Below are 22,206 nucleotides of genomic sequence, written 5' to 3'. Positions count from 1 at the left end.
TTAGAATCACATATGTTCCTGCAAAACAGTGCCCCAACACTACCCTGGATTTTGCCCTCCCTAACTCCTACCCTGAGTCCACTTCTGAGGCACACACACTAAGGATTGCTGGAATACTTTAATGAGTCCCAGATACAATTTCCCCCCACCTCCCTTTCCTTACCACAACCCCATGTTTCAGCCAGGCTTTGAGTCACCAGCTAGCTTCTCCCGATGGACCACCCAAGCCTTTACCAAACTGTTTACTTTACTGCAAGGGCAAACTGTCAAGGTCCCTTCCGTGACTGAAGTTTGAGGATCTGTCAGACAAGCTGCATGTGAGGTTATCTGACAGTCTCTTTGTTTTTACTTGTTTCTGTGTTGTTGTTTGTAATGACCACTCCCCTTGCATCAGGTGCAGCTGGTGGTCATTACTGCTCCTCCATTTAGTCTGGCCTCACACTCCATGCTGTGCGGTTGATATTCACTGCTGGGTTGTGAATAGCCGGAGTGTTGTGCCATCCTGAGTTCCTGTTTATATCTGCTAATAGGATAAGTTGCTTTACTGTTGGTGTTTTGTGGTTATTTAGTTGTTTACTAGGCCTCAGGGAGACACTGGGTCCTTCAATGGGGAAGGAACCAGCAGTCTCAAGCCAGACACTACTGCTAGGGCTATACAGGGCTAGTAGGGACTAGGTTCCTGTGTATGAGTATTCCCACTATCAGGGGATACTCATACGCTTAGGAGTTAGGGCTAGATTAGGGTGTCTGCAAGGGGTGACCATTCCCTTTTCCCTAGTCATTTAAGGCCTAGTAGTGAGTAAAACCTTTCCGTTTCCCTCCCCTCCCTGTTATTCGTGACACAAACCATTATCTCTTGGGAGAACCTCAGGGAAAATCATAAAATCCTCAGTGTGGATTTTTTCCAGTATATGCAGCTAGGCCACTGGGTGGCCTCCCTTAAAAGCAGAAGATGATTCGTGACCCCCCCCCCCCAAAGTATTTTTGGCGCACCCCTTTGGCCCCCAAACTGATATTAATGTTATGCTCCCATATCAATAACTTACCTCCTCGCTCCCTTTTATATGTTGTTGGCTGGATGAGGGGGGGGGGGGGGGGGGGGGGGGGGGGTCGGAGTGTGCAATACTCCAATGAGGACTGGAGAGATATTTGGGCATCTACTTTATCATGTTCTTTAAACATCTGTACGCAGGAGTCAGCCCTCAATGTCCTCATGCGCTGGTACATGGTCCCCTCCAGGCTTGCACACCCACATTCCTCTCTCCCTGCCACTTATTTCAGGGGCTTTCAGAGAACTGGAGATGTACTACACACTTGGTGGGCATGCCCAACAGTAGCCAGATTCTGGATGCAGGCCTTCCAACTTCTGGAGGCCCTCTTCGAGACTCGGATTCCTAAAGACTCGTGATTTGCCCTACTGTATCTTACACCACCTACTCTACGAAGATCCCAAAGCAAATGAACTATTTAGGTATTATTTACCTGTATGCAAACCATTGCACAAGCCTGGAAACCGCAATCTGTAAATTATGTAATAAGACGGGTTGACAGCATATGTGTTGTTAATGAAAGACCAACCAGCATCCTTCTGGATTGTCATAAAAAGTTTTACTAAGTCTGGGCATCCATCCTGGCTACATTTAATTCCTCCATTCTTCTGACAACTCTTAACTCCTTATGAGGACTACTTCCGTTGAGACCCATCGTTTGGACATTCTCTTGTTATAAAGCCTCTCTGTTTGCGGTACCACCCCCCACCCTTAATTGGACCACCCTCCTTGTCAACAGGACATGCCTGCCCCTCCCATTGATCACGCTAGTTTTAATCCACTGTCAACCCTTTGTATCCCCATCATATTTTGTTCCTTTACTGTATGGTCGTTACATGTTGAATGTACCTTATGTCAATGCATTTTCTTTTTGAAAACTCATTTAATAAAATTCATTGAAACGTAAGTAGGTCAAGACAAAAGAATCAGTAAGAACTTTATACATTTATGTTCGCGCTTGGTTGAGTGCTAAGAATACTATACGAATACATATTCATTCTAAAATTTCTAACCAACCCTTCTTTTAGCAGAAAAAAAATGTAGTATTTTCAGTTTCAACTCATTGCTATCCCACCCTGCCTCAACCAAATTGCCCAATTCACTGTTCATCTTCTCCATATACATCATTCTGCTTGCGTTTCATGTTCTCGAAGTCAAAGTCTTTTCCAGTCATCCGCTTGTAGATGTCCTTGATGTCATTGCATGTGGTCTCAAAATGTGTGGTGGCATCATAGGAACGAGAACAGAACACCTGCAGGAACAAAAAAAAAAAAATAAAAAAAAATTAGATGAGCAGTTAGATAGATACAGGTGGACTTACAGGTAACAATGTAATTCTGCTGTAGAGTATACTCAACATTTTGGCCGTTATTGGCCATTTCATATCTAATTTGCTATCACTAACGCATCACTTAAAGTATCCACAAAATGCTTTACCGTTACCAAATAAAAAATTGAACAGGTGATATGGAAACATTTGCTAAGTGTAAGGCCCAGGTCAGTACCAGTATTCCCCAGACATCAGTCCCCCAATCTATAGCCCCAGTCTTCGCCTATAGCAGCCCCCGCTCAGCCTCGGGAAACTGGTTGCGTCTCCCAGCGTTCGGGTGCCCCCAGGACTTGGTGCGCAAGAGATGGTGTCTGGAGATAGGCCGACAGTTGACCTGGAGTCCACAGTACAGAGCACAAAATGACAGGAAATCCAAAAACAAGCCAAGGTCAAAAACACCAGAGATCAGTCCACCAAGCGAAGTACAAAGGGAAAGGCAAAAACAGAGTCAGGGTCACAAGCAGAGGTCGGTCCAGGCAGAGTTCAACGGACAAGTCAAGAACAGGCACAGGTCAGTAACAGAGAAATACTCAAAAATCACTCCAACACAGGTAAGCCCAGCAGACACTATAACATGCACATCTGACTAGGAGCAGAAACGCTATAAAGCCCCAGCAGCCAATGACAGCATGAGATTGATTAGGAACCACTCGGCTTATCAAATGCACACAGCTCCAATTCCCCTCAACTGTGTGGCCTAGTGCAGAGGATGTTGAGGGAAAGCCCCAGCTACAAGAATGCTGCAACCCTCAGGGCACTGATCCTGAAACCCCAGTGCTACCGCGAGCTGCGCGTGGGGCATCGCCCGGCATCGTAAGCCCAGAGAGTGCCTCCTAACACTAGCATTACAATAACTACGATACAAAATATAATAAAAAATACTATTAATGTTTATAATTATACATATAAAAGGAGCAGTCATATTTGCTCATACCAAACTCAGGTTCTGCGCTTTACTTTACTAGACTAGTCCTAGACAAGTCCTTTCCATTGCTTGTTCTCACAATTTTGGTCTATGAGTGGTCAGACTACCTGAAAACAATGCACTCCCTGTGTGGCTAAAGTTTGCAGAGTTTGTTAAGAAGTAAGTGACCGTTATAGCAAGCAGCACATAATAGAGTTCCAACCAGTTTCTAATCTACAAAGCTGTATTTATTACAATGAAAATATAAAAGAGGAAGCATATTAAAATATGGAGGTCACATATAAATATTAGGGTACACACTACAAAAATAACTTACCTCCTAGGCCACTAAGCTTAAAACAGAACTCTCACTTTCTGTACAGGGGTATATTCCAAAGCAAAGGGAAGAGTGTTAAAGCCATTTTAGACACAAAGTGCACCTCAGAACTTTGCTGCAGGTGAACCACAATCCTGACTGCTCCTGTTCACTTGGGGGAGGTTGGGAACCATCTTTTTGCATGTGGCAGCAAATCACAGGGCAGTTCCCAAAAGCCTCTGCAGTTGTTGTTTGAACTTCGTACAAGTCTGCCAAAGGGCCCATAGCAAATTGACAGCTGTGTGGTTTTACACCGTAAGTTGGTAACCACAATGAATGATTTCATTACATTTGAAGTAACCATGTGATGGTCATGACAGTCACAAGACAACTGAAGCTGCTTACATTTGTTTAGGAATCTGGGCTTTGGTACCTATAGGTAGTGAGAGGGATAAGCCATGCTTCCAAGTTACTATGGCAGGGCATGTAGAAAGGACTTGCTTTAAAGGTGATTAGTGGAAAGACCGACAGTGTGACAACCTTTAGTCAGGTTTGTTATATGGTTGGTGGCTCTGGTCACTCTACATTATCACAGACAAACAAGTTGATTTAACTTCCACGCCTACCTGGCTTTCTGTTCCATCATCAGTTTGTTCATACAAGTCGCTGATTGCAACAAACCTGTAATGAAAAAATAAACACAAACTTTCACATGGTCCTAGTAACATTATTGTTTAAAAAATGACCGATTAAGCAACTGAACAAGTATAACCAAGCACTGTAGTTTCTTTATTGTAATATGTACATATGTATTATGTATAAATTGGCACTGCCATTCCCCAGCAGTGAAAAAGTTGTGGTTTTGGTGCCCTTTGTTTAATGTAAAACCTGTCAAGTGGAAATTCGGCTGTCACTGCAATTTTGGTAAGGTGCAGATCTGAAATAAGCGTGTGCATGTAAGACTTTCACAGGCAGCATGCTTGTTTTAGGAAGTGACTCACTAACTAGTAAAAGTGAAGAAAAAAAGTCTACTAATAAAATAGAAGGAAAAAAAAGCCCTAGAGTCTAGAATAGGCAGCAATAGCAGCTCTCATACCCCAGTTCTTATACATCCAATTTAAAATTGAACTAAAGCCAAAACTTTTTTTAAATTTTGCTTACGTAAAAAAACAGAATCTTAGCCAAGTCTTCATTACTGTAACAAAACAATGTGCCCCTCCATATAACAGGAGCCCAATACGCTAAATGTGTGGGTGCTCGGCTTCATGGTGGTAACATGTAAAGCAATAAAAAAAAGCAGATCCTGCAAAGGTTTTTTGGTAATCCATAAACTACCAACATAATATTCCACGAACCTTCAAACATCACATTGCTATATGTGATCACATATTACATATGCATTACATATGAGGAATTACCAGTAAACATTCCCAGATGAGTTCATGAATAGTGAAAAGGTAAAAGTTGAAAGTTTGAAGAACAGTGAACTAGAATCATGAGTGAACATTCCTGTCTGCTCCCTATTGCAGCAAAGGGGAGCTAAGGTGGTTGTGTTTAGTGATTAAGCAAGAAATATTTCTGCAAGTTCATCCAATGCACAGTATACACAGTATACATAATGGTATGCAGATTCTTACTTTTGGTCTATAGGCTCTAGAAGCTCCAGTGCCGGCTCAATCTCCTTCTCAGGCTCCTGTGTCTCCACTGTGGTGCTGGCAATAGCAATATACTTTCCTTGTGCCGCCACATTGTGTGCATAGGAGATCATACACACATAGATATCTGCATTGAAATACAAAGTTTTCTTTTAATTGATTTGATCTAATCAATGTACTATGAGCAACTCATATTGATCGCACCTGATTTCCTCTTGACCTGGTTCTGTGGAATAATGATTTGGCAAGAGTTGGCATCATTGGTGTTCTTGATAGGATGACTCAAGATGCAGATGACGCGAATTACCTGACCAGCCTTGTGTACTTTGTCAGAAATGTAGCTAGGGTCGCAAATCAGCTGCTTGCAACGTGCAACCTGCATGAAGAAAGCATAAGGTGGCAGTTATGTTTCAATTATCCTTGATTTTAAATTATATATATTATATTCCTTACATCCGTAAATAAGCATTTGTTTAGGCATTTTACTTATCTTTGCAGCTGAAGGCATTTCGTACCAGTTCAGTATTCTGGACTACTGTAACTTAAGAGCAATTCATTCTATTATGTGCTTCTAGAAAAGCATCAAGCTTTTCTTTAAGCAATCTATAGTAGTTGCTGAAACTACTTCCTGAGGGAGCCGATTCCACATTTTCACAGACCTTACAGTGAAGAATCCCTTCCTTCCTAACTTGCATAATAACTGTCTGTGGGGTACAGTGTCAAATGCTTTAGCAAAGTCCAAGTACACTATATCAACTGCTATTCCACTGTCTACCTGTTTACTTACTTACTCATAAAAAGAGAGTAATTTTGTTTGCCAACTTCGGTCTTTCTTCAAGCCATGCTGACCATCACTTATAATATTATTTTCTAGCAAAAACTCCTCCATGTGCTTCTTTATCAAACGAAGACCTTTCCAACTATGGACGTTAAACTAACGGGTCTGTAGTTACCTGGTAATGATTTTGCTCCCTTTTTGAAGATAGGAACCACATTGGCCTAACACCAATTCATTGGTACCTTGCCAGTGACTAAAGAGTCTCTAAAAATTAGAAATAATGGCCTTGAAATAACTGAGCTTAACTCTTTGAAGACACGTGGATGTAATCCATCAGGTCCTGGCGCTTTGTCAACCTTAATTTTTCCCAGCTGTTTCACAATCATATCAATTCTGAGCCATTGTGACTCATTTAAGGCAGTGACATTGCTATTATGAATTTGTACTTGAGCTCTGCCATTTTTCTTCATGTACACAGAGCTAAAAAAAGTGTTTAGTAAATCTGCCTTGTCTTTATCCCCAGTTAATAAATAAATACAATTAATAAACTTATCTTGTATTAGATTCACAAATTTCCTCCCTTTTACTGTTCCTGTAGTGCCATTACTCCAGTCAATGTCAGGGTAGTTGAAATCTCCCATGATTAAAACACTTCCACTTTTTGCTGCGTTTTCTGTCTGTGCTAGTAGTTGATTCTCTATTTCTTCCTTAGCACTGGGGGGCCTATAGCAGACTCCAAATAATTAATTGTGTGTTATTCACCCCCACATTCACCTCCACCCATAATGCCTCAACCTCATGGCTTGTTCCGTCCGCAATTTCCTCTTTCACATTCACGTTTAGATCACTTCTCACATACAGACACCACCACCCTTTCATTTGACTCATTTCTTTACTAAAGAGAGTATACCCAGGAATATTGACAGCCCAGTCATGTGAAGAACAAAGCCAGGATTCAGCAATGCCAACTAAGTCATAATTCTCCTCACTCATTAAGGCTTCCAACTCCCCCTTGTTTTGCTAGACTTATGTTACTGCCACCCCTAACAGCCGGGAGAGCAGCGCATCTAGTATTGGTGGGGCGGGAAATGCAGGAAGGAAAAGACAACTGGTAGTCATAGGGGATTCTATGATCAGGAGGATGGATAGAATAGTTTGTCGCCCGGATCCCTTCAACCGAATGGTTTGCTGTCTCCCTGGTGACAGGCAGGAAAGGCAGAGGGAGCTTAGGCAGCTAAACCATGGCTTAAGTCCTGGTGTAGAAGGGAAGGGTTTGGGTTCATAGAGCACTGGGCTGACTTTTCATTGGGGTACAACCTGTATGCCAGAGATGGTTTGCACCTAAATAAAAGGGGGTCTGCTGTGCTAGGGGTAAGATTTAGGAGAATGGTGGTGAGATATTTAAACTAGGACAGAGGGGGATGGGACAGTTAAATAAGGTGGCAGAAAGGTCAGACAGGGGTCAGACACTAGTGGAGGGTGGATTGGGGATGGTTGGGGGGAAGGTTATGGATAATTGTAAGGCGCTTCCCATGTTACAAACAAACATTGCTGGTAAATGCAGCAATGGTTTAAAGAGCCTGTTCACCAATGCTAGAAGTCTAGCAAAACAAGGGGGAGTTGGAAGCCTTAATGAGTGAGGAGAATTATGACTTAGTTGGCATTGCTGAATCCTGGCTTTGTTCTTCACATCACTGGGCTGTCAATATTCCTGGGTATACTCTCTTTCGTAAAGAAATGAGTCAAACGAAAGGGTGGTGGTGTCTGTCTGTATGTGAGAAGTGATCTGCAAGTGAATGTGAAAGAGGAAATTGTGGATGGAACAAGCCATGAGGTTGAGGCATTATGGGTGGAGGTGAATGTGGGGTTGAATAACACACAATTAATGGTTGGAGTCTGCTATAGGCCCCCCAGTGCTAAGGAAGATATAGAGAATCAACTTCTAGCACAGATAGAAAAAGCAGCAAAAAGTGGAAGTGTTTTAATCATGGGAGATTTCAACTACCCTGACATTGACTGGAGAAATGGCACTACAGGAACAGCAAAAGGGAGGAAATTTATGAATTTAATACAAGATAATTTTATGGTACAGTTTATAGAAGCCCCAACTAAAAATGATACTCTGCTTGACCTAGTTCTTTCTAACAATGCAGAGCTTATAACAAATATGCATATAAAAGAGAATCCGGGTAGCAGTGACAATAATATGATTTCATTTAATGTAAACTGTAAAAAGGAAGCAAAAACAGGAAAGATAAAAACATTTAATTTTAAGAGAGCAAATTTTTTTTATTATTCAGGGCGGCTCTCTGTGACTTGGACTGGGAGGCAATATTGTCCTCAAAGAACACACAACAGAAATGGGAATGTTTCAAGTCTGTTCTACAAAAGCAAACTGAAAAATATATTCCAATGGGTAATAAGTTAAGAGGCTAAAATTAAAACCTATGCGGCTCACAGCTGATGTTAAAAAAGCCATAAGGAACAAGAAAAGGGCATTCCAAAAATATAAAAATGAAGGATCACCTTCATCATTTGAAAACTATAAAGAATATAACATAAGATGTAAAAAGGAGATAAAATGTGCAAAACTTCAAAATGAAAGACAGATTGCAAAGGAAAGTAAGTCAATCCCCCAAAAAATGTTTTAAATATATTAATAGCAAAAAGATCAGATCTGAGCATGTAGGCCCCTTAACCTCCCTAGCGGTACATTTCTTTCCAGGTTTATATGTCTAAAATAGGTACATTGTTTTTCATGAAAATGTATTTTACAGTATAATATAATAGTATGAGTATAATAAAGTCTGAAAGACAAAATCTTTTAAAAACAATAAATTGAATAAATTTGAAAAAAAAAATGTAAATATTAAATTCAAAAATTAAATAAAAAAAAAAAATACACATTATACTTATACTATTATATATATACTGTAAAATAAACATTCTTGAAAACAATGTACTGCTTTTACACATAAAAATCTAATGTATTGCATTCAATACAGTTATTTTGTATTGAATGCAATACAAATGGATTTTGAATTTCCCGCCCCGGCCGAGACGTACACACGCACCGACGTCACCGGGAACTCCCCCGATGACTCATTGGATGCAGAAGCAGGAAGAAGAAAGAAGACGGAGATCGCGGCGCTGGACGGCGCGGGACCCCGGCGGATCAGGTAAGCGCTGTATTTAGTAATCTTCCATAGGTGTTCCAACCCCGAGAGTGACTCGGGGTTACCACTTTTAGCAACTTTTTTCTCCCCTGAGTCACACTCAGGGTTACCGCTAGGGGGGTTAAAGGATGTCGCTGGGTTGGTAATTGGGGATAAAGACAAGGCAGATTTACTAAACACTTTTTTTTAACTCTGTGTACACAAAGGAAAATGGCAAAGCTCAAGTCCAAATTCATAATCGCAATGTCACTGCCTTAAATGAGTCACAATGGTTCAGAATGGATATGAATGATTGAGAAACAGCTGGAAAAAATAAGGTTGACAAAGCACCAGGACCAATGGATTACATCACAGTTATTTAAAAGCCATTATTTCTAATTTTTATAGACTCTTTAGTCACTGGCAAGGTATCGATGGATTGGCGTAAGGCCAATGTGGTTCCTATCTTCAAAAAGGGAGCTATCTTCAAAAAGGGAGCTAAGTCTTCGCCAGGTAACTACAGACCCGTTAGTTTAACTTCCATAGAGAGAAGTTTCTGCTAGAAAATATTATTATAAGTGATAGTCAGCATGGCTTCAAGAAAGACGGAAGTTGTCAAACAAATTTACTCTCTTTTTATAGACTGCAGAGATGGAGACATAATCCTGCTCCTGTACAAAGCATTGGTCAGACAACATCTGCAATATGCAGTCCAGTTTTGGGCACCAGTTCACAAAAAGGACATTGTGGAATTGGAGAGAGTGCAGAGAAGGACAACTAAACTAATAAAAGGAATGGAGGAGCTCAGCTATGAGGAGAGATTAGCTGAACTGAATCTATTCTCCCTTGAGAAGAGATGTTTAAGGGGGGATATGATCACCCTTTATAAATATATAAATGGTCCATATAGAGAACTCTTTTCCCAATTATTCACTTTGAGATCATTACAAAGAACAGGAGGGCGCTCTTTGCGTCTGGAGGAAAAGAAGAAGTTTAAGCTCCGGAGAAGGAAGGGATTCTTCACTGTAAGGTCTGTGAAAATGTGGAATCGGCTCCCTCAGGAAGTAGTTTCAGCAAGTTCTATAGATTGCTTTAGGAAAAAGCTGGATGTTTTCCTAGAAGTACAGAATATAACTGCGTATGAGGGCTTTAAAGTAAAAATAACAGTGACTGTTGATCCAGGGAACATCTGATTGCCTCATGGAATCAGGAAGGAATTTTTTTCCCCTGTTGAATCAAATTGTACCAGGGGTTTTTTTTGCCTTTCTCTGGACCAACTATGTCTTTTAGGGTTTTTTATCTGGGATATCTCTATTTCCCTAGTGGCTGAACTTGATGGACTTATGTCTTTTTTCAACCTAACCTACTATGTAACCAGATGTTTATACACTACTTAAGAGCTCGACACACATGCATACACTGCTTAGTAACTCAAGAGATTTCAAGACACTGCTCGGGAATTCAACAATAGTCTATTCCCTTCCTATTGTTTTTTACTCTCCCCACCTCCTAGATTTTAAGCTCTTCGGGGCAGAGTCCTCTCCACCTTCTCCTGCAACATATATCAAGACAACACAGTTTACAAACAACAGACATCCACACATGTTCAGAATCTTACCTTTCATGTACACCCTGCTCAAGAAATACCTTAAAGTTCACCAGACCCTAGAACCTAAAATATAGTGCTTTGGATTTTACATTTATCTACACAGTGTTCAGTAGCTCATGATACTGCTTAGACGTATAAAAATTTGAGACACTTGAACTTGCCAGATATTCAGTAACTGCTAAGTGGTCCAGTCACTGTTTAGAAATGTACCAGATGTCTAGACATACTCAGCAACTTATGTCATGTATTCACCATACAGAGGTAAGGAAATCACAGAATTTTAAACATGAGTCCAAACAAAGAACTTACCTCTCCCTCTGACTGTACTCCAACCACCTTTCCTTTGTCCATTATAATCTCATCTACACTCTTATTTAACATGTATGTTCCACCATAGATTGCACTCAGCCTGTGAGAATAAACAGAGTGAAGGACTTATTTGGTGCCCAGTGGAGCAAATTACATTTCCATCTAAAACAGAATAAATAATAACCCTAACAACTGACTAGTTGTTTATTGCAACTTATAACCCCACCAACTTTGTTTCCTATCTAAAAATTGGGTTGTCACTTCACCTAGCAAATCCTTGTGGCAATTCACCAAGTCCGTACAATGGGTACAGGTATGGGCTCTTTCCATATCTCGCCAAAGACTCACTGTATAATTTGATGCAATTGATAGTTTCCAGGCATGGCTTATCAAGATAGCTGAAATAGCAACAATAAAGATTATAAATATTATAAACACAAAATTAATTTAGAACAGGCTTTTACCTACCAAGCAAAGACCTGACCAAAAAACTTCCCAGGACAATATTTGAAAATAAATCCACTTACTCGTCAGTTCTATAAAGAGCCAGAGCATGTCCTGTAAAGTCAATGACATCCTGGCCTAAGTCGAATTTCTTGTAGACATCTCTCATAGTTGTGCTCTTGGGATCCACCCCTTCAAATGTCTTTGAGTCGTTTTCATTAAAGTTGGCTACAAAGACCAGGAATTTTCGAAAGCGTCGCTTTTCACACATGTCCATGAGACCTGCAAAAAAACAAATTGGTGGTTATGAAGATAAAGCCTTGCAATCAATTTCAAACTCATGGTATTCCTAATATGAACTGACATATGTTGTCCCTTAGTATGATTTACAATTCCCCTGCCCCCCCAAAAAAACAAAATACCAGTGATTTTAAAGATAATTATATGTACAGGATTTTTTCTGGGGTTTATTCACAAAAGTTAAGTTTACTTACTGGAGGCCAGAGCCTCAGTCTCAGTTGACGGCACCTTGTAGATTTTCCCTCCTTTGTAGACAAAGCTTCCTTCCACCACTTTAAAGTCTAAATAACGAGTAACTTTAGTGTACAGAAGCATCTTTACCAACTGGCCTAAGAAATAAAGCAGAAAACAGATTTATTACTGCTCAAAAGTCTTTTACTGAGATTGTTACAGAATACTCTTGAGGCCCCTATATTAACAAGATTCTCATTTTTTTTTATTTTGTAAACTGAGGTTTAATCTGCTAATATTTTGCTTATTTTAGACCCAGTGACATATTAATTTTGTGCAATGTAAGCTGTAGCAGGAATGGTGAGGCTTTCTGATTATTCTTCTGGAGAGCCACCCAAGAGTTGATCTTCTTAGCAAGTCAAATACATGTGTTGGGGATGTACAGGTGGATTTGTGTAAACTGTCTGGTCTGTGCCTTTGTGAACATCTTGTGTCCTCCTTCCCACACTAGGTTGGAGTGGGATTGACCTGATAAGAAAAGAAAGTTATGGCTGGTATGCCCTGATGGGTCATGTGAAAGAAAGCAGCTGGTAATATACAAAATATATTCTCATACTAACAATTGCAAGTTTTTTCATATTATAATGTAACAAGGAGGTTTGGTCAAAATGAGCTAGCAATGATCAGGTAAACGAGTTGATTGGCTGAGTTCAGTGTATAATTGTTAACTCCAGATATCATAGAATTGAGTGCCGACACTGACATTTGCTGGATACGCATAAAGAAATGCCAGCTTCTCTCTGCCTGACTCTACCCAGTTAGATGATATGGAAATGGGCACTCATTGTGGTAATCTGAGTCGTGTGATCTTGCTGATGGAACTGTTGCTGTTTTGGGCCATTGTACACATCCAATAAAGATACTAGTAAAAGTACTAACTTTTAATTAAGCAGTGCCTGAGTGTTTTGTGTCATTCTTTAACCCTTCCTGACACTTGTAGTCCCACAAATACTTCCCCCTTGTTACATAAGCAGATTATACAGTGATGGGAAAAAGAGTACACCTTTTGCTTCTAAGGTTTTGCAAATCAGGACACAAAAATCATCTGGTTCTTAGCAGGTCTTCAAATTAGGTAAATACAATGCCAGATGAACACCAACATATGACAAAATATACTGCTGCTAAAGATGGTTCCACAAGCCATTGAATCATGGGGTGTACTTTTCATTTTTGTTAATTAAATGATGACCTGGTGTAATTTGTTTGTGTTTTCTACACCTAAGGTTAGCTATAAACAATTTTAGACTCTGCTAAGGACTAGATTATTTTTTATTATATCCCAATATGTAAAACCTTAAAATTAGGTGGGTGGGTGTACATCTTTCTAATGATTGTAGCTGGTAAGAGGGGCTGGCAGGGTGCTGTGCCTCCTGAAAACATTACAGTGCCCGGCTTCATGGAGACTACACTAGGTAACACCCACATGTGATGCTGAACTTGCATTATTGAAAGAACCAAAATCGTAAGAATGAGAGGTCTGGACCAAGCACAGTTAGTTAGGCTAAGGGGGAAAAGCGCTACATGATGTTGCGAGTACAACCAGGAAATGAGGTGGGCTCTGACTAGCTGCACTGTGCACTGAGAAACTGACAAAGTGCAGTTAAATCAAAGTATGCAATTTTTGTACAAGAGAGCAGCCTAAACTTTGCAAGACTGAAGGTAGGGATGAATGTAAGCTATAAATCTCACAATTGAAACTTAGTAGAAACAGAAAAAGCAGCAAGTACAATTAGACATAGAAAAGCAGACTTATGTTTACTGGCTGAACTTCTCCATTCTTCATCTGTTTGTTTACCATAGTTATTACTTTTTGGGGCTGGATATTTGCATGAATGTTATTAATGAAATAATTAATAGATGGTTTATCCAGCACATCCATGTCTTTTTTAGCATTTTTTAATAAATCAGTTATGCTATCCCGGAAAATTAGCTTTCTCTGGCTTTGTCTCACAATACCAGAAAGTCTGTAATGAATAATGAATGTGAGCTTTAGATAGTGGTAGTAGTAGTAAGGTAGTGGTATGTTTCTTCCAAACATTCTGAGGCAGAAGAAAGAATATTGTGAATTGGCTCTTATGCCAACTTGATACACTTGCTCATTGCTGCCTTGAAATAAAAACAAGGAATAAAAGGCATCTGATACAAACCTACATTTAAGAGCTTAGTGTAGTGATACCAGTAAAGGTTGGTTTTTGATTGATTAGGTTTATTTGCTTCTTTGTTACATCATAACTATTTGATATATTTAATAAGCCAATGCAATAAAATGTGTAAGAGCAGTAGTCTAGGCGTCACTGTATACTGGTTTACAAACCTAAAATAATTTAGGATTGATAATTGGTTGCTACACTGCCTAAAGCATAGTAGCATACATCCTCATATAGACAGAACACAGTAACAAGATAATCATTTGCAGAGACCAACAGACAGGTGTACTGACTGCAAGCGCAATTGTTTGGAGATCACATGCCTACAGACCACGCGTGCATTATTGTTCCCTGTCTAATTGCATTTGTACACACAGGACTGATAATTGCCAGAATCAATCCTTAAATCATTTGTTCACCCAAGAATCACAGTGGATCATTATGTTTCATGTTGTTAGATGCTTTTTTAACAAATCAGCATCTAAGAATATGTCATATCATTATTTTAAACAATTATAGAGTGTATATATAACTTATCCACTATGCATTGTCCATTGGTGACATTGTCCTTGTGTTTAAAAAACTGTAGAAAAAACAAAGGAAAACAAAATACTGGAAGAATTATCAATATTACAAAACGTGTGGAACGGTTGGACCTTATCGTTGACTTTTCTTTGCTATCATTTGGGTACAACTGAAGAGTGGATGTACAGCGAAATACAACAACTGAGGCGTACATATGTAAATGCATCTCGCAATAGGGGGCAGGCAAATGGAGGAAGATTAGTACCCAGAAAAGCAATCGTTGTTTGCATCACAATTATCAGAAGCCCCGGCTCAACTGACAGCTGCAATCCAGGTTCCTCCTCTGTGCCTGTGTTTTAATGTTGTATTCGGATTTTAATTCACGATTTACAATAATGTGCAGTTATCAATTTTGTTTGTTTTTTAAAGTTGTTTAAGTCTGTGATCTCTGCGATATCCTCAACTGGCTAATTTTTCCTCCGTCCCCATAGCCTCACAACATCATTACCATCAGTCGATCCCTCCCAGTACACTCTTGGCAGTGAACTTACATAGGGGCAACTAGGCAACCAGTCACCCAAAAGAGATGAGCAGATGTCCCATCCTAAGGGGAGGAAAAACTAATGTAAGCACACCTAAATACAGCTAGCATATCTTGGCATCATAGGCTGGGATGCCACTGCATGGAAAGAACAAAATCTTTTATTTTTAACCCAGTGAACAGCAAATATGGCAAGAGTCTTGTGGTGTTCTAAAGTGTAGGTCCATCATAACCTACTAAACTGGGGTGCCATGCTATATGAAATCTGCTGCACAATACCATAGTGTAAAGATAGATTTGAACATTGCACCTGTACTGAGTGCATGCTCTATACAAGGACCTTCCTTCTACAACATAACCTGGTTGTGATCCAGTATCCACTCACCATTAGCCATGAGAAATTTGGGGATCAGGTCCAAGTTCCAGTCACGTCCGCTTCCCATGCACTCAGGGGGTCCATCAGGGATTTTAAACCGTCTATACAGCTGTAGGTAGAAAAGCATCATATACTCAGTAACACAAGATATCTGTCATTGCTGGGTTTGAGGATCATGTATAGTTCACTCAAGAATGTAATTTACTGATGAGCATGGTTATAAGGAATCTAATGCCAAAACACATTTTTGTTTTGAACAGAGGCCAGGATAACAAAACTTGCAAGAGAAATCTCTCCAAATCAGAGGAAATGTCAGATGCCACAGAAACTGGTGTACCCAGGATACTAGGGCCAGGTCACCAGGATAAATAGAGTGGATCACTCCAGCAGGAATAAAAACCTTACAATAATTCTAACCCTTTACCACCCTATTCAAAACTAAAAATGAATTAAATTTGGTAAAAACACAATGGGCCTGACTTAATGAAGCTCTCTAAGATTAGAAAAGATAGACAATCATGGGAGAACATGGGGGGATCCAGCAAACCTGGAATGCATTTGCCAAACAGCAGCAAGTGATTTAGGAAATTCATCCAAGTTTGTTGGATCACCCAGGTTCTCGTGATAATCTACATTCTGCAGTCTTGGGGAGCTTAAATAAATCAGTCACAATCTATCGGAACACAAAACATGTATAAAGGTAAACAAACAAGATTTTTACATCAGGTTGAAATAAAAGACTAATTGCTCAATATAAATTCAACCTCCAAACAAACTCCAACAAGGTTCACCTAAACCAAAACAACAAATGCTCCCTGCACTATTGTGCCTTGGTATTCCATATAGAGGAAAAACACTTCCTTCCTGACTCCACAAAGACTTAGTTCCCAGGATTATTATAATTCTATCCTATAGCTGTGAAACATGAAACGATCCACCAAAATGTTGAGTGTTAAAGAACAACACTGATTTAGGTAAGATTCAGACTTCATTCAGACCCAACTGCATTCTGTATGCTTATTTCAACATGAAGGCCGGTCTTAAGCTCTAACCCCACACAGCTTTGTCTTCACAGTTTACTGCACTATAACCACCTATCAAGCAATGCATTGTGGGGTGCAAGGACTGTAGCCTTGAATGTGCATACAGATAGAAAACCATGAGCATCCTGGAAAATATTAATATGAAATACGAAAAAAAAAAAACACTCCTTACAATAACATTTTTGCTATACAATAGGCTGATTTAATAAATCTACCAAGACTGGAGAAGATACACTATCATGGGTGAACCTGGTAGTGTACCTGATAGTGTATATTCTCCAGTCTTGGGAGATTTAAAAAAATGGAGCCAAATGTCTTGTGTTATGCTAGGTACAGGTCCTCTTTGATTGCACACCACAACAAGAATGTAATACTGAACAAGGATTGGTACCTCCTCCAGTGGGGTGATGGAAGAGCTCTCTCCTCCATAGTAGGGGTTTCGGTCCATGTGCAGGACCTTCTTTCCATTCACGGACATGATACCAGACAGGATACATTCCTAAAAAGTATAAAATTAGTGTCAAACAGATGAAAACAAATATCAGATGTGTCACAGAAGAGAACACATTAGCGAAAGAGTACACATTACTGAAAGTAAATGTTGTTGGAATATTTTGCATTTTTGTATTTCCTGTATTTTTAGGTTACTTGTTTTATGCACAGATTCAATCAGATATATGTTTGTAAGACAGACATGAAAGGATTTGATATAAAGCTAAATTTCAGTCAACTATAAAAACTTTCCATGTTGGTTGTTCCTATGTATATTAAGGATATATTGCTGGTTTAGCCCATGGTGCTCTCATCCCTCTGATCCTGGTATAGATGACCAGTCCCATAAAACTATTCCATTATGTAATTAACCATCCCGTGGTCATGTGATCACCTCTTCATCATCATTACAATGCAGGACTGCTGGTTCTGCATTTTCCGTAATGAGATTGAGGGTCATCCACATTCTGGAGCTGGAGTGGCAGTAAGGAAGATCTCCACCTGCTGTGAGATTGAAAAATAAGGTAAACTCAGGCAAGCTCTGCTGTTCACATATTTTATGCATCAGTTTCTATGCAGCAATTAACAGGAATTGGTAATTCAACAGTAGCAGCTGCCTTAATCCAAGGTCCTTAATCTGAATGACCTCTACCAACTTTGGTTACATTGAATACGTAACAAACAAATATGGTGAATATGTCTTCGCAAATTACAGGCTATATACAGAAACAAAGGATTCCAAGCAGTAACAAAGGATAGTACAGATCTGAAATACACTCTCCATTATGTTAGCCATACACAATGTGCAATATTTTCTACTGATTACAAGAAAATGTCAGGCTGATACAAAAAATACATCAATAAAGTGTTTTTTTCTGTCATTTTGAATCAATATTCAGGCAGATGTTGGGTGAAATATAATCAGACACGAAAATCACATTACACCTTAATACCAGACCAATTACCGATGGATTGCACACCACAAATGATTGATTTGATTGTTGTATAACAGCCAGATAAAATCACACATCCTGTTACAGTGGGACTCTCTATGGAGACCTCCTGTCACTGTGTGACCCCTGTCCCTCTCTATAAAGACATCCTTCTGCCTGCACACAGTGTCATGTTGCTCGGTGATACCCTGGCAGGCAGGTTTGCATGAACGCTTGTGAATAGCTGGAATTCTAGGATGTGGAGATCCTTTCTGCTGGCAGCAACCTAACACTTGTAAGTGAGAGCATTCAGCTAAAGAGACAGCCGCCACCCATAGCTCACAAACACCCGTTTACCAGCAGATCGATCCAATCGGTAACCACTTGGCAACAATGCAATCAGCACTATGGAAATACCAGCTCTCTGGCCATGATGTGACCCCCACCCCCTTCCCGGTAGCTGTCTGCATCCACCAGACTTTTCTATATGGGCAAAAGGGTGTGTGATTAACTCAATCAGCACCACGGAGAGAGCAAAACTGCTGGCCTATTTCATGAAGGAAAAAAGCAAACATTTTCTTGTTTTTCTGCTCTGCCTCTAAGAAAAAAGAGGGAACGCTGGGACTTTTAGTTTAACCCACAGCGCCCAGTCACCATGCTATCACACTGGTTTATTGCCATGAACTGCCAGAGTACTGCACTGTACATGGAACAATGACTGCTGGAAGGCTCAAAGACTGACACTCGTAGTTCCCTAGTGGTGCTGGGTGACTATATTGGCCTTATATACCTAAATAATAGAACAATAAATGGGCTAGCTGCAACATCCAGTCACTGCACAATAAAGTCTATCAGGTTATGCTGGGACTTGTAGTACACCAAGAACTGTGAGCAAAATGTAAATATATTGATTCCCTAGGATTAATATGTAGTAAGCTGCCAGGGCATGGAACAGTAGACAGCACTGTCATTGCACAACAATGTCATTCTTATTCTGCTTGTTCTCCAGTTTAAAGATGACCACACACTATACAATCTGATTGTAAAATCACCTCTAAATCTACTATGTAATATAAGGTCAAACTTTGTCTGGTCATGCTGGAACTTGTAGCTTTCCAACACACAGGGAGACCTTATTGTGCCATGTCATTTGCATACAAATATATTATTTATTCATTATTAGGGCAGTGCCCAGAGCATGGCAGTCATTGTTTTTGGCCATGCTGATGCTTGTATCTTCTAGTGGCTACAACACTTCACAGCATCACAGCCTACCTTGATTATATCTGCTCATTGACAGGGCAATGCTCAGATGGCAAAGCTCCATTATTGTCCAACAAAGCAGGCTTATACTTGCAGTCCCCCCAGGTCATACCCAGACACAATATAGGGAAATGCTATGCAATATATATGGCCATTGTATATCTGTCTACAGGGTGACCATTCATTGAGACAAGGCTCACAACTACACAAGGCCATTCTGATACTTGTAGTTCTCCAATGGCTACAAGGCCTGGGCATCAATTATTCAAGATCCATGATGGCTCCATAGGATCACACAGGGACCAGTGATGTTCCCTTTTAGTGCTCAGCCATGATACAATTGGGCAGGGAATACTCTCGATGTTCCTCCATCGCCAAGCCCTATCCTTAATAACAATTCCATGATCAATCTGATGGCAAAACAATAAGTCATTGCACAGCATGCTGATATTTGTGGTTCTTCAGTAGATGCAAGGTCTGTGTCTGAATATATGGAAACCTCATGATGACTATACATTCCAGGTGATGGCACATGCCGCTATGGCAGTGCTAAAGCATGACACAGTGATACAAAAAAAGCTGGCATTTGTAGTTCCCATACACCTGTCCTGACCCTGATTTACATTATTGCAACCCAAGAAAAATGCTCGTATTTCCCAGATGATGGCAGAACCCCACTGCAGTGCCCAGGAATGCCTCAATGAAGGGGAGGCTGTAGTTCCACGTCTACCCCCACCCAGCTCCCTGAAGGCTGATACTCACTGTCAGGCCGGTGCCCAGCACAATTACATCGTACTCCTCATCCATCCTATAGGTTGGTAAACAGGAGTAAAGCACACTCTGCCTCTAGCACAACTCAAATGTAATGGACCAAAGATGGCTGCACAGTACCACCGCTCTGTTTGTTAACGCGACGACAAGTAGTCCCTGATGAAGAACTGGGGCCAAAGGTGGGAGGAGGAGCTTATAGGAGCGGGGAAGAGAGTGAGTGAGACAAGAGGGAGGTACCTGAGGGGTACCAGGGGGTATCCGGAAATATTAGGGCTGAGCGGGCAACAAAACTTTCTGCTGTGTAAGGCGAAGATGGACAGGGTGGATAACTTTAGTGATGAGGCTTAAGATGGAGATATATACGCACAGCATATCTTCCATGGAGATGCTCCAATGACATTTATCAATAGAGCAATGCAATCATCATCAGAATCCAGTCTGTGTGTATGATGGGTATGATCCCCATGCGTTAGGGTTATAACATGTAATAATATCATCAGAATCCAGTGTAAGTGTATGAGGGGTATTATTACCAAGTATCAGGGTTATAACATTTATCGAGATCCTTAGGATCCAGTGTGTGTGTATAAGGGTTATTTATCTCAAATATCAGGGTTATACCATGTATCAATATCATCAGGATCACTGTGTGTATGAGGGGTATTATACCTAAATATCAGGGTAATATTATTATCGTCAGGATCCAGTGTGTGTGAGGTAATATTCCCAAATATCAGGGTTAAAACATGTATCAATATCATCACAATTCAATGGCCCTGATTCATCAATAAAATCCGCGCTCACTGGAAGCGCGAACATACGCGCGACCAGCAAGCGTGGTTTCCCGCGGTCCGGAGTCGAGTGCGCTCGTACACTCGCCTCCTCACTGCCAGCCGGATTCCTGGCTTGATAATAATGAGCAATAGGGAGCACGAATCTGCCAATTAAGGCGATTAGATTTCAGCTGCGTGATTAAGGAGGATCTGTTAAGCTCAATGGTGAGATCATAGCAATTAATTAGCGCACACCTGCTCTCTGTTCTGTGCTTATTTACAGTCCTTTTTTCAGTTGCTGAATAGCGCGATCGCGTACGATTTCGGATCGCGAATACGAATGCGCGAGCGATAATCCGATTCTGCTTGATGAATCAGGGGCGAATCAGGGGCAATGGGTGCTACATTTGGAGTATAGTTATTTAACATTCTCATATCAAAAAGCAATCTGAAAGAATTATCTGGTTTCTTTATGGTCCAAATTGGCAACGACTTAACAGAATTGCTTTTCTAATTACTCCTTGTTCAAGAAATTCTTGAATGATTACTGAGAGTGGTTCAATTGATTCAGGAGGCAATCTGTATTGTTTCTGTGGAGGGGGATCTTTACCTTCCACATTCACAATAGTATCTTTCCTGTGTCCCACTTTATTTCGGAACTGAGACCACAACTTTGGATACTTATGAGTTATTTGAGAATCAAATTGTGCTTTATTCTGAGGGATCGATCAATATTGATTTATGCTTACATTCATCTTTCCAGATAACACTATTGCCTAAATCAATAATCCACCCTCTCCTTTTCACAATGTCAGTTCCTATGATGTTCTCTGCACCTTGACAAAACTATATGTCTAGTCAGTACTCAAATATCCAGGAATTAAAAAAAAAAACATCACAAACCAAAGTAGCATTTAAATTACTTTTGCCATCAAAACCCACAATTGTACATACTGGTTAATTTTCCACATTCATCTAGAGATACAGGGGCTATATACTCTAGGGCTTTAGAAGATAAATCTTGTTCTAGTCATGGGGAGGGTAACAAACCTTGTTTGTCCATCCCCACATTCTTAATCGCACAGCTGAAATCTAATCGCCTTAATTGGCAGATTCGCGCTCCCTATTGTGAAGGCTGGAATCCGGCTGGCAGTGAGGCGAGTGTACGCGCATACTCGAGTCCGGACCGCGGTAAACCGCGATCGATGGCCGCGCGTAGTTTCGCGCTTCCAGCGAGCGCGGATTTTATTGATGAATCAGGGG

The 22,206-nt window shown here is 40.4% G+C and overlaps 1 protein-coding gene across 2 annotated transcripts; it reads right to left on the bottom strand.

Moving 5' to 3' along the window:
• Window positions 1-1,912: 1,912 nt before the first annotated feature.
• LOC140342831 (rab GDP dissociation inhibitor alpha-like) lies at window positions 1,913-20,345 on the bottom strand. 2 transcript variants are annotated; one of them, XM_072429194.1, is made up of 11 exons: window positions 20,162-20,345; window positions 17,104-17,211; window positions 15,679-15,778; window positions 12,044-12,178; window positions 11,633-11,831; window positions 11,372-11,503; window positions 11,106-11,205; window positions 5,459-5,630; window positions 5,237-5,381; window positions 4,226-4,280; window positions 1,913-2,301 (listed from the first exon to the last, which is right to left on the bottom strand). In XM_072429194.1, the coding sequence occupies exons 1-11, from the start codon at window positions 20,204-20,206 to the stop codon at window positions 2,149-2,151; spliced, it is 1,344 nt and encodes a 447-aa protein (XP_072285295.1). In that variant the 5' UTR covers window positions 20,207-20,345; the 3' UTR covers window positions 1,913-2,148. The 2 variants fall into 2 exon arrangements, with proteins under 2 accessions (XP_072285295.1, XP_072285296.1); XM_072429195.1 differs by lacking the exon at window positions 11,372-11,503 and having other exon boundaries at window positions 20,162-20,344.
• Between the last annotated feature and the right edge of the window lie 1,861 nt (window positions 20,346-22,206).

Source organism: Pyxicephalus adspersus, chromosome W (genome assembly GCF_032062135.1).
Source record: "Pyxicephalus adspersus chromosome W, UCB_Pads_2.0, whole genome shotgun sequence".
In the NCBI taxonomy this organism is placed as follows: domain Eukaryota; kingdom Metazoa; phylum Chordata; class Amphibia; order Anura; family Pyxicephalidae; genus Pyxicephalus; species Pyxicephalus adspersus.
Note: the sequence above shows the minus strand (reverse complement) of the source record. Positions and strands in the feature narration are given on the sequence as shown.

Bases quoted from the DNA above. Each gene is read 5' to 3' on its own strand.
- LOC140342831 (XM_072429194.1), bottom strand. From the start codon at position 20,206: ATGGATGAGGAGTACGATGTAATTGTGCTGGGCACCGGCCTGACA. The intron at 15,779-17,103 runs GTACCAATCCTT...TTCTACCTACAG, and splicing joins CCATCACCCCACTGGAGGAG to CTGTATAGACGGTTTAAAAT. The intron at 11,832-12,043 runs GTAAGTAAACTT...GTTTTTTTGCAG, and splicing joins GACTGAGGCTCTGGCCTCCA to GTCTCATGGACATGTGTGAA.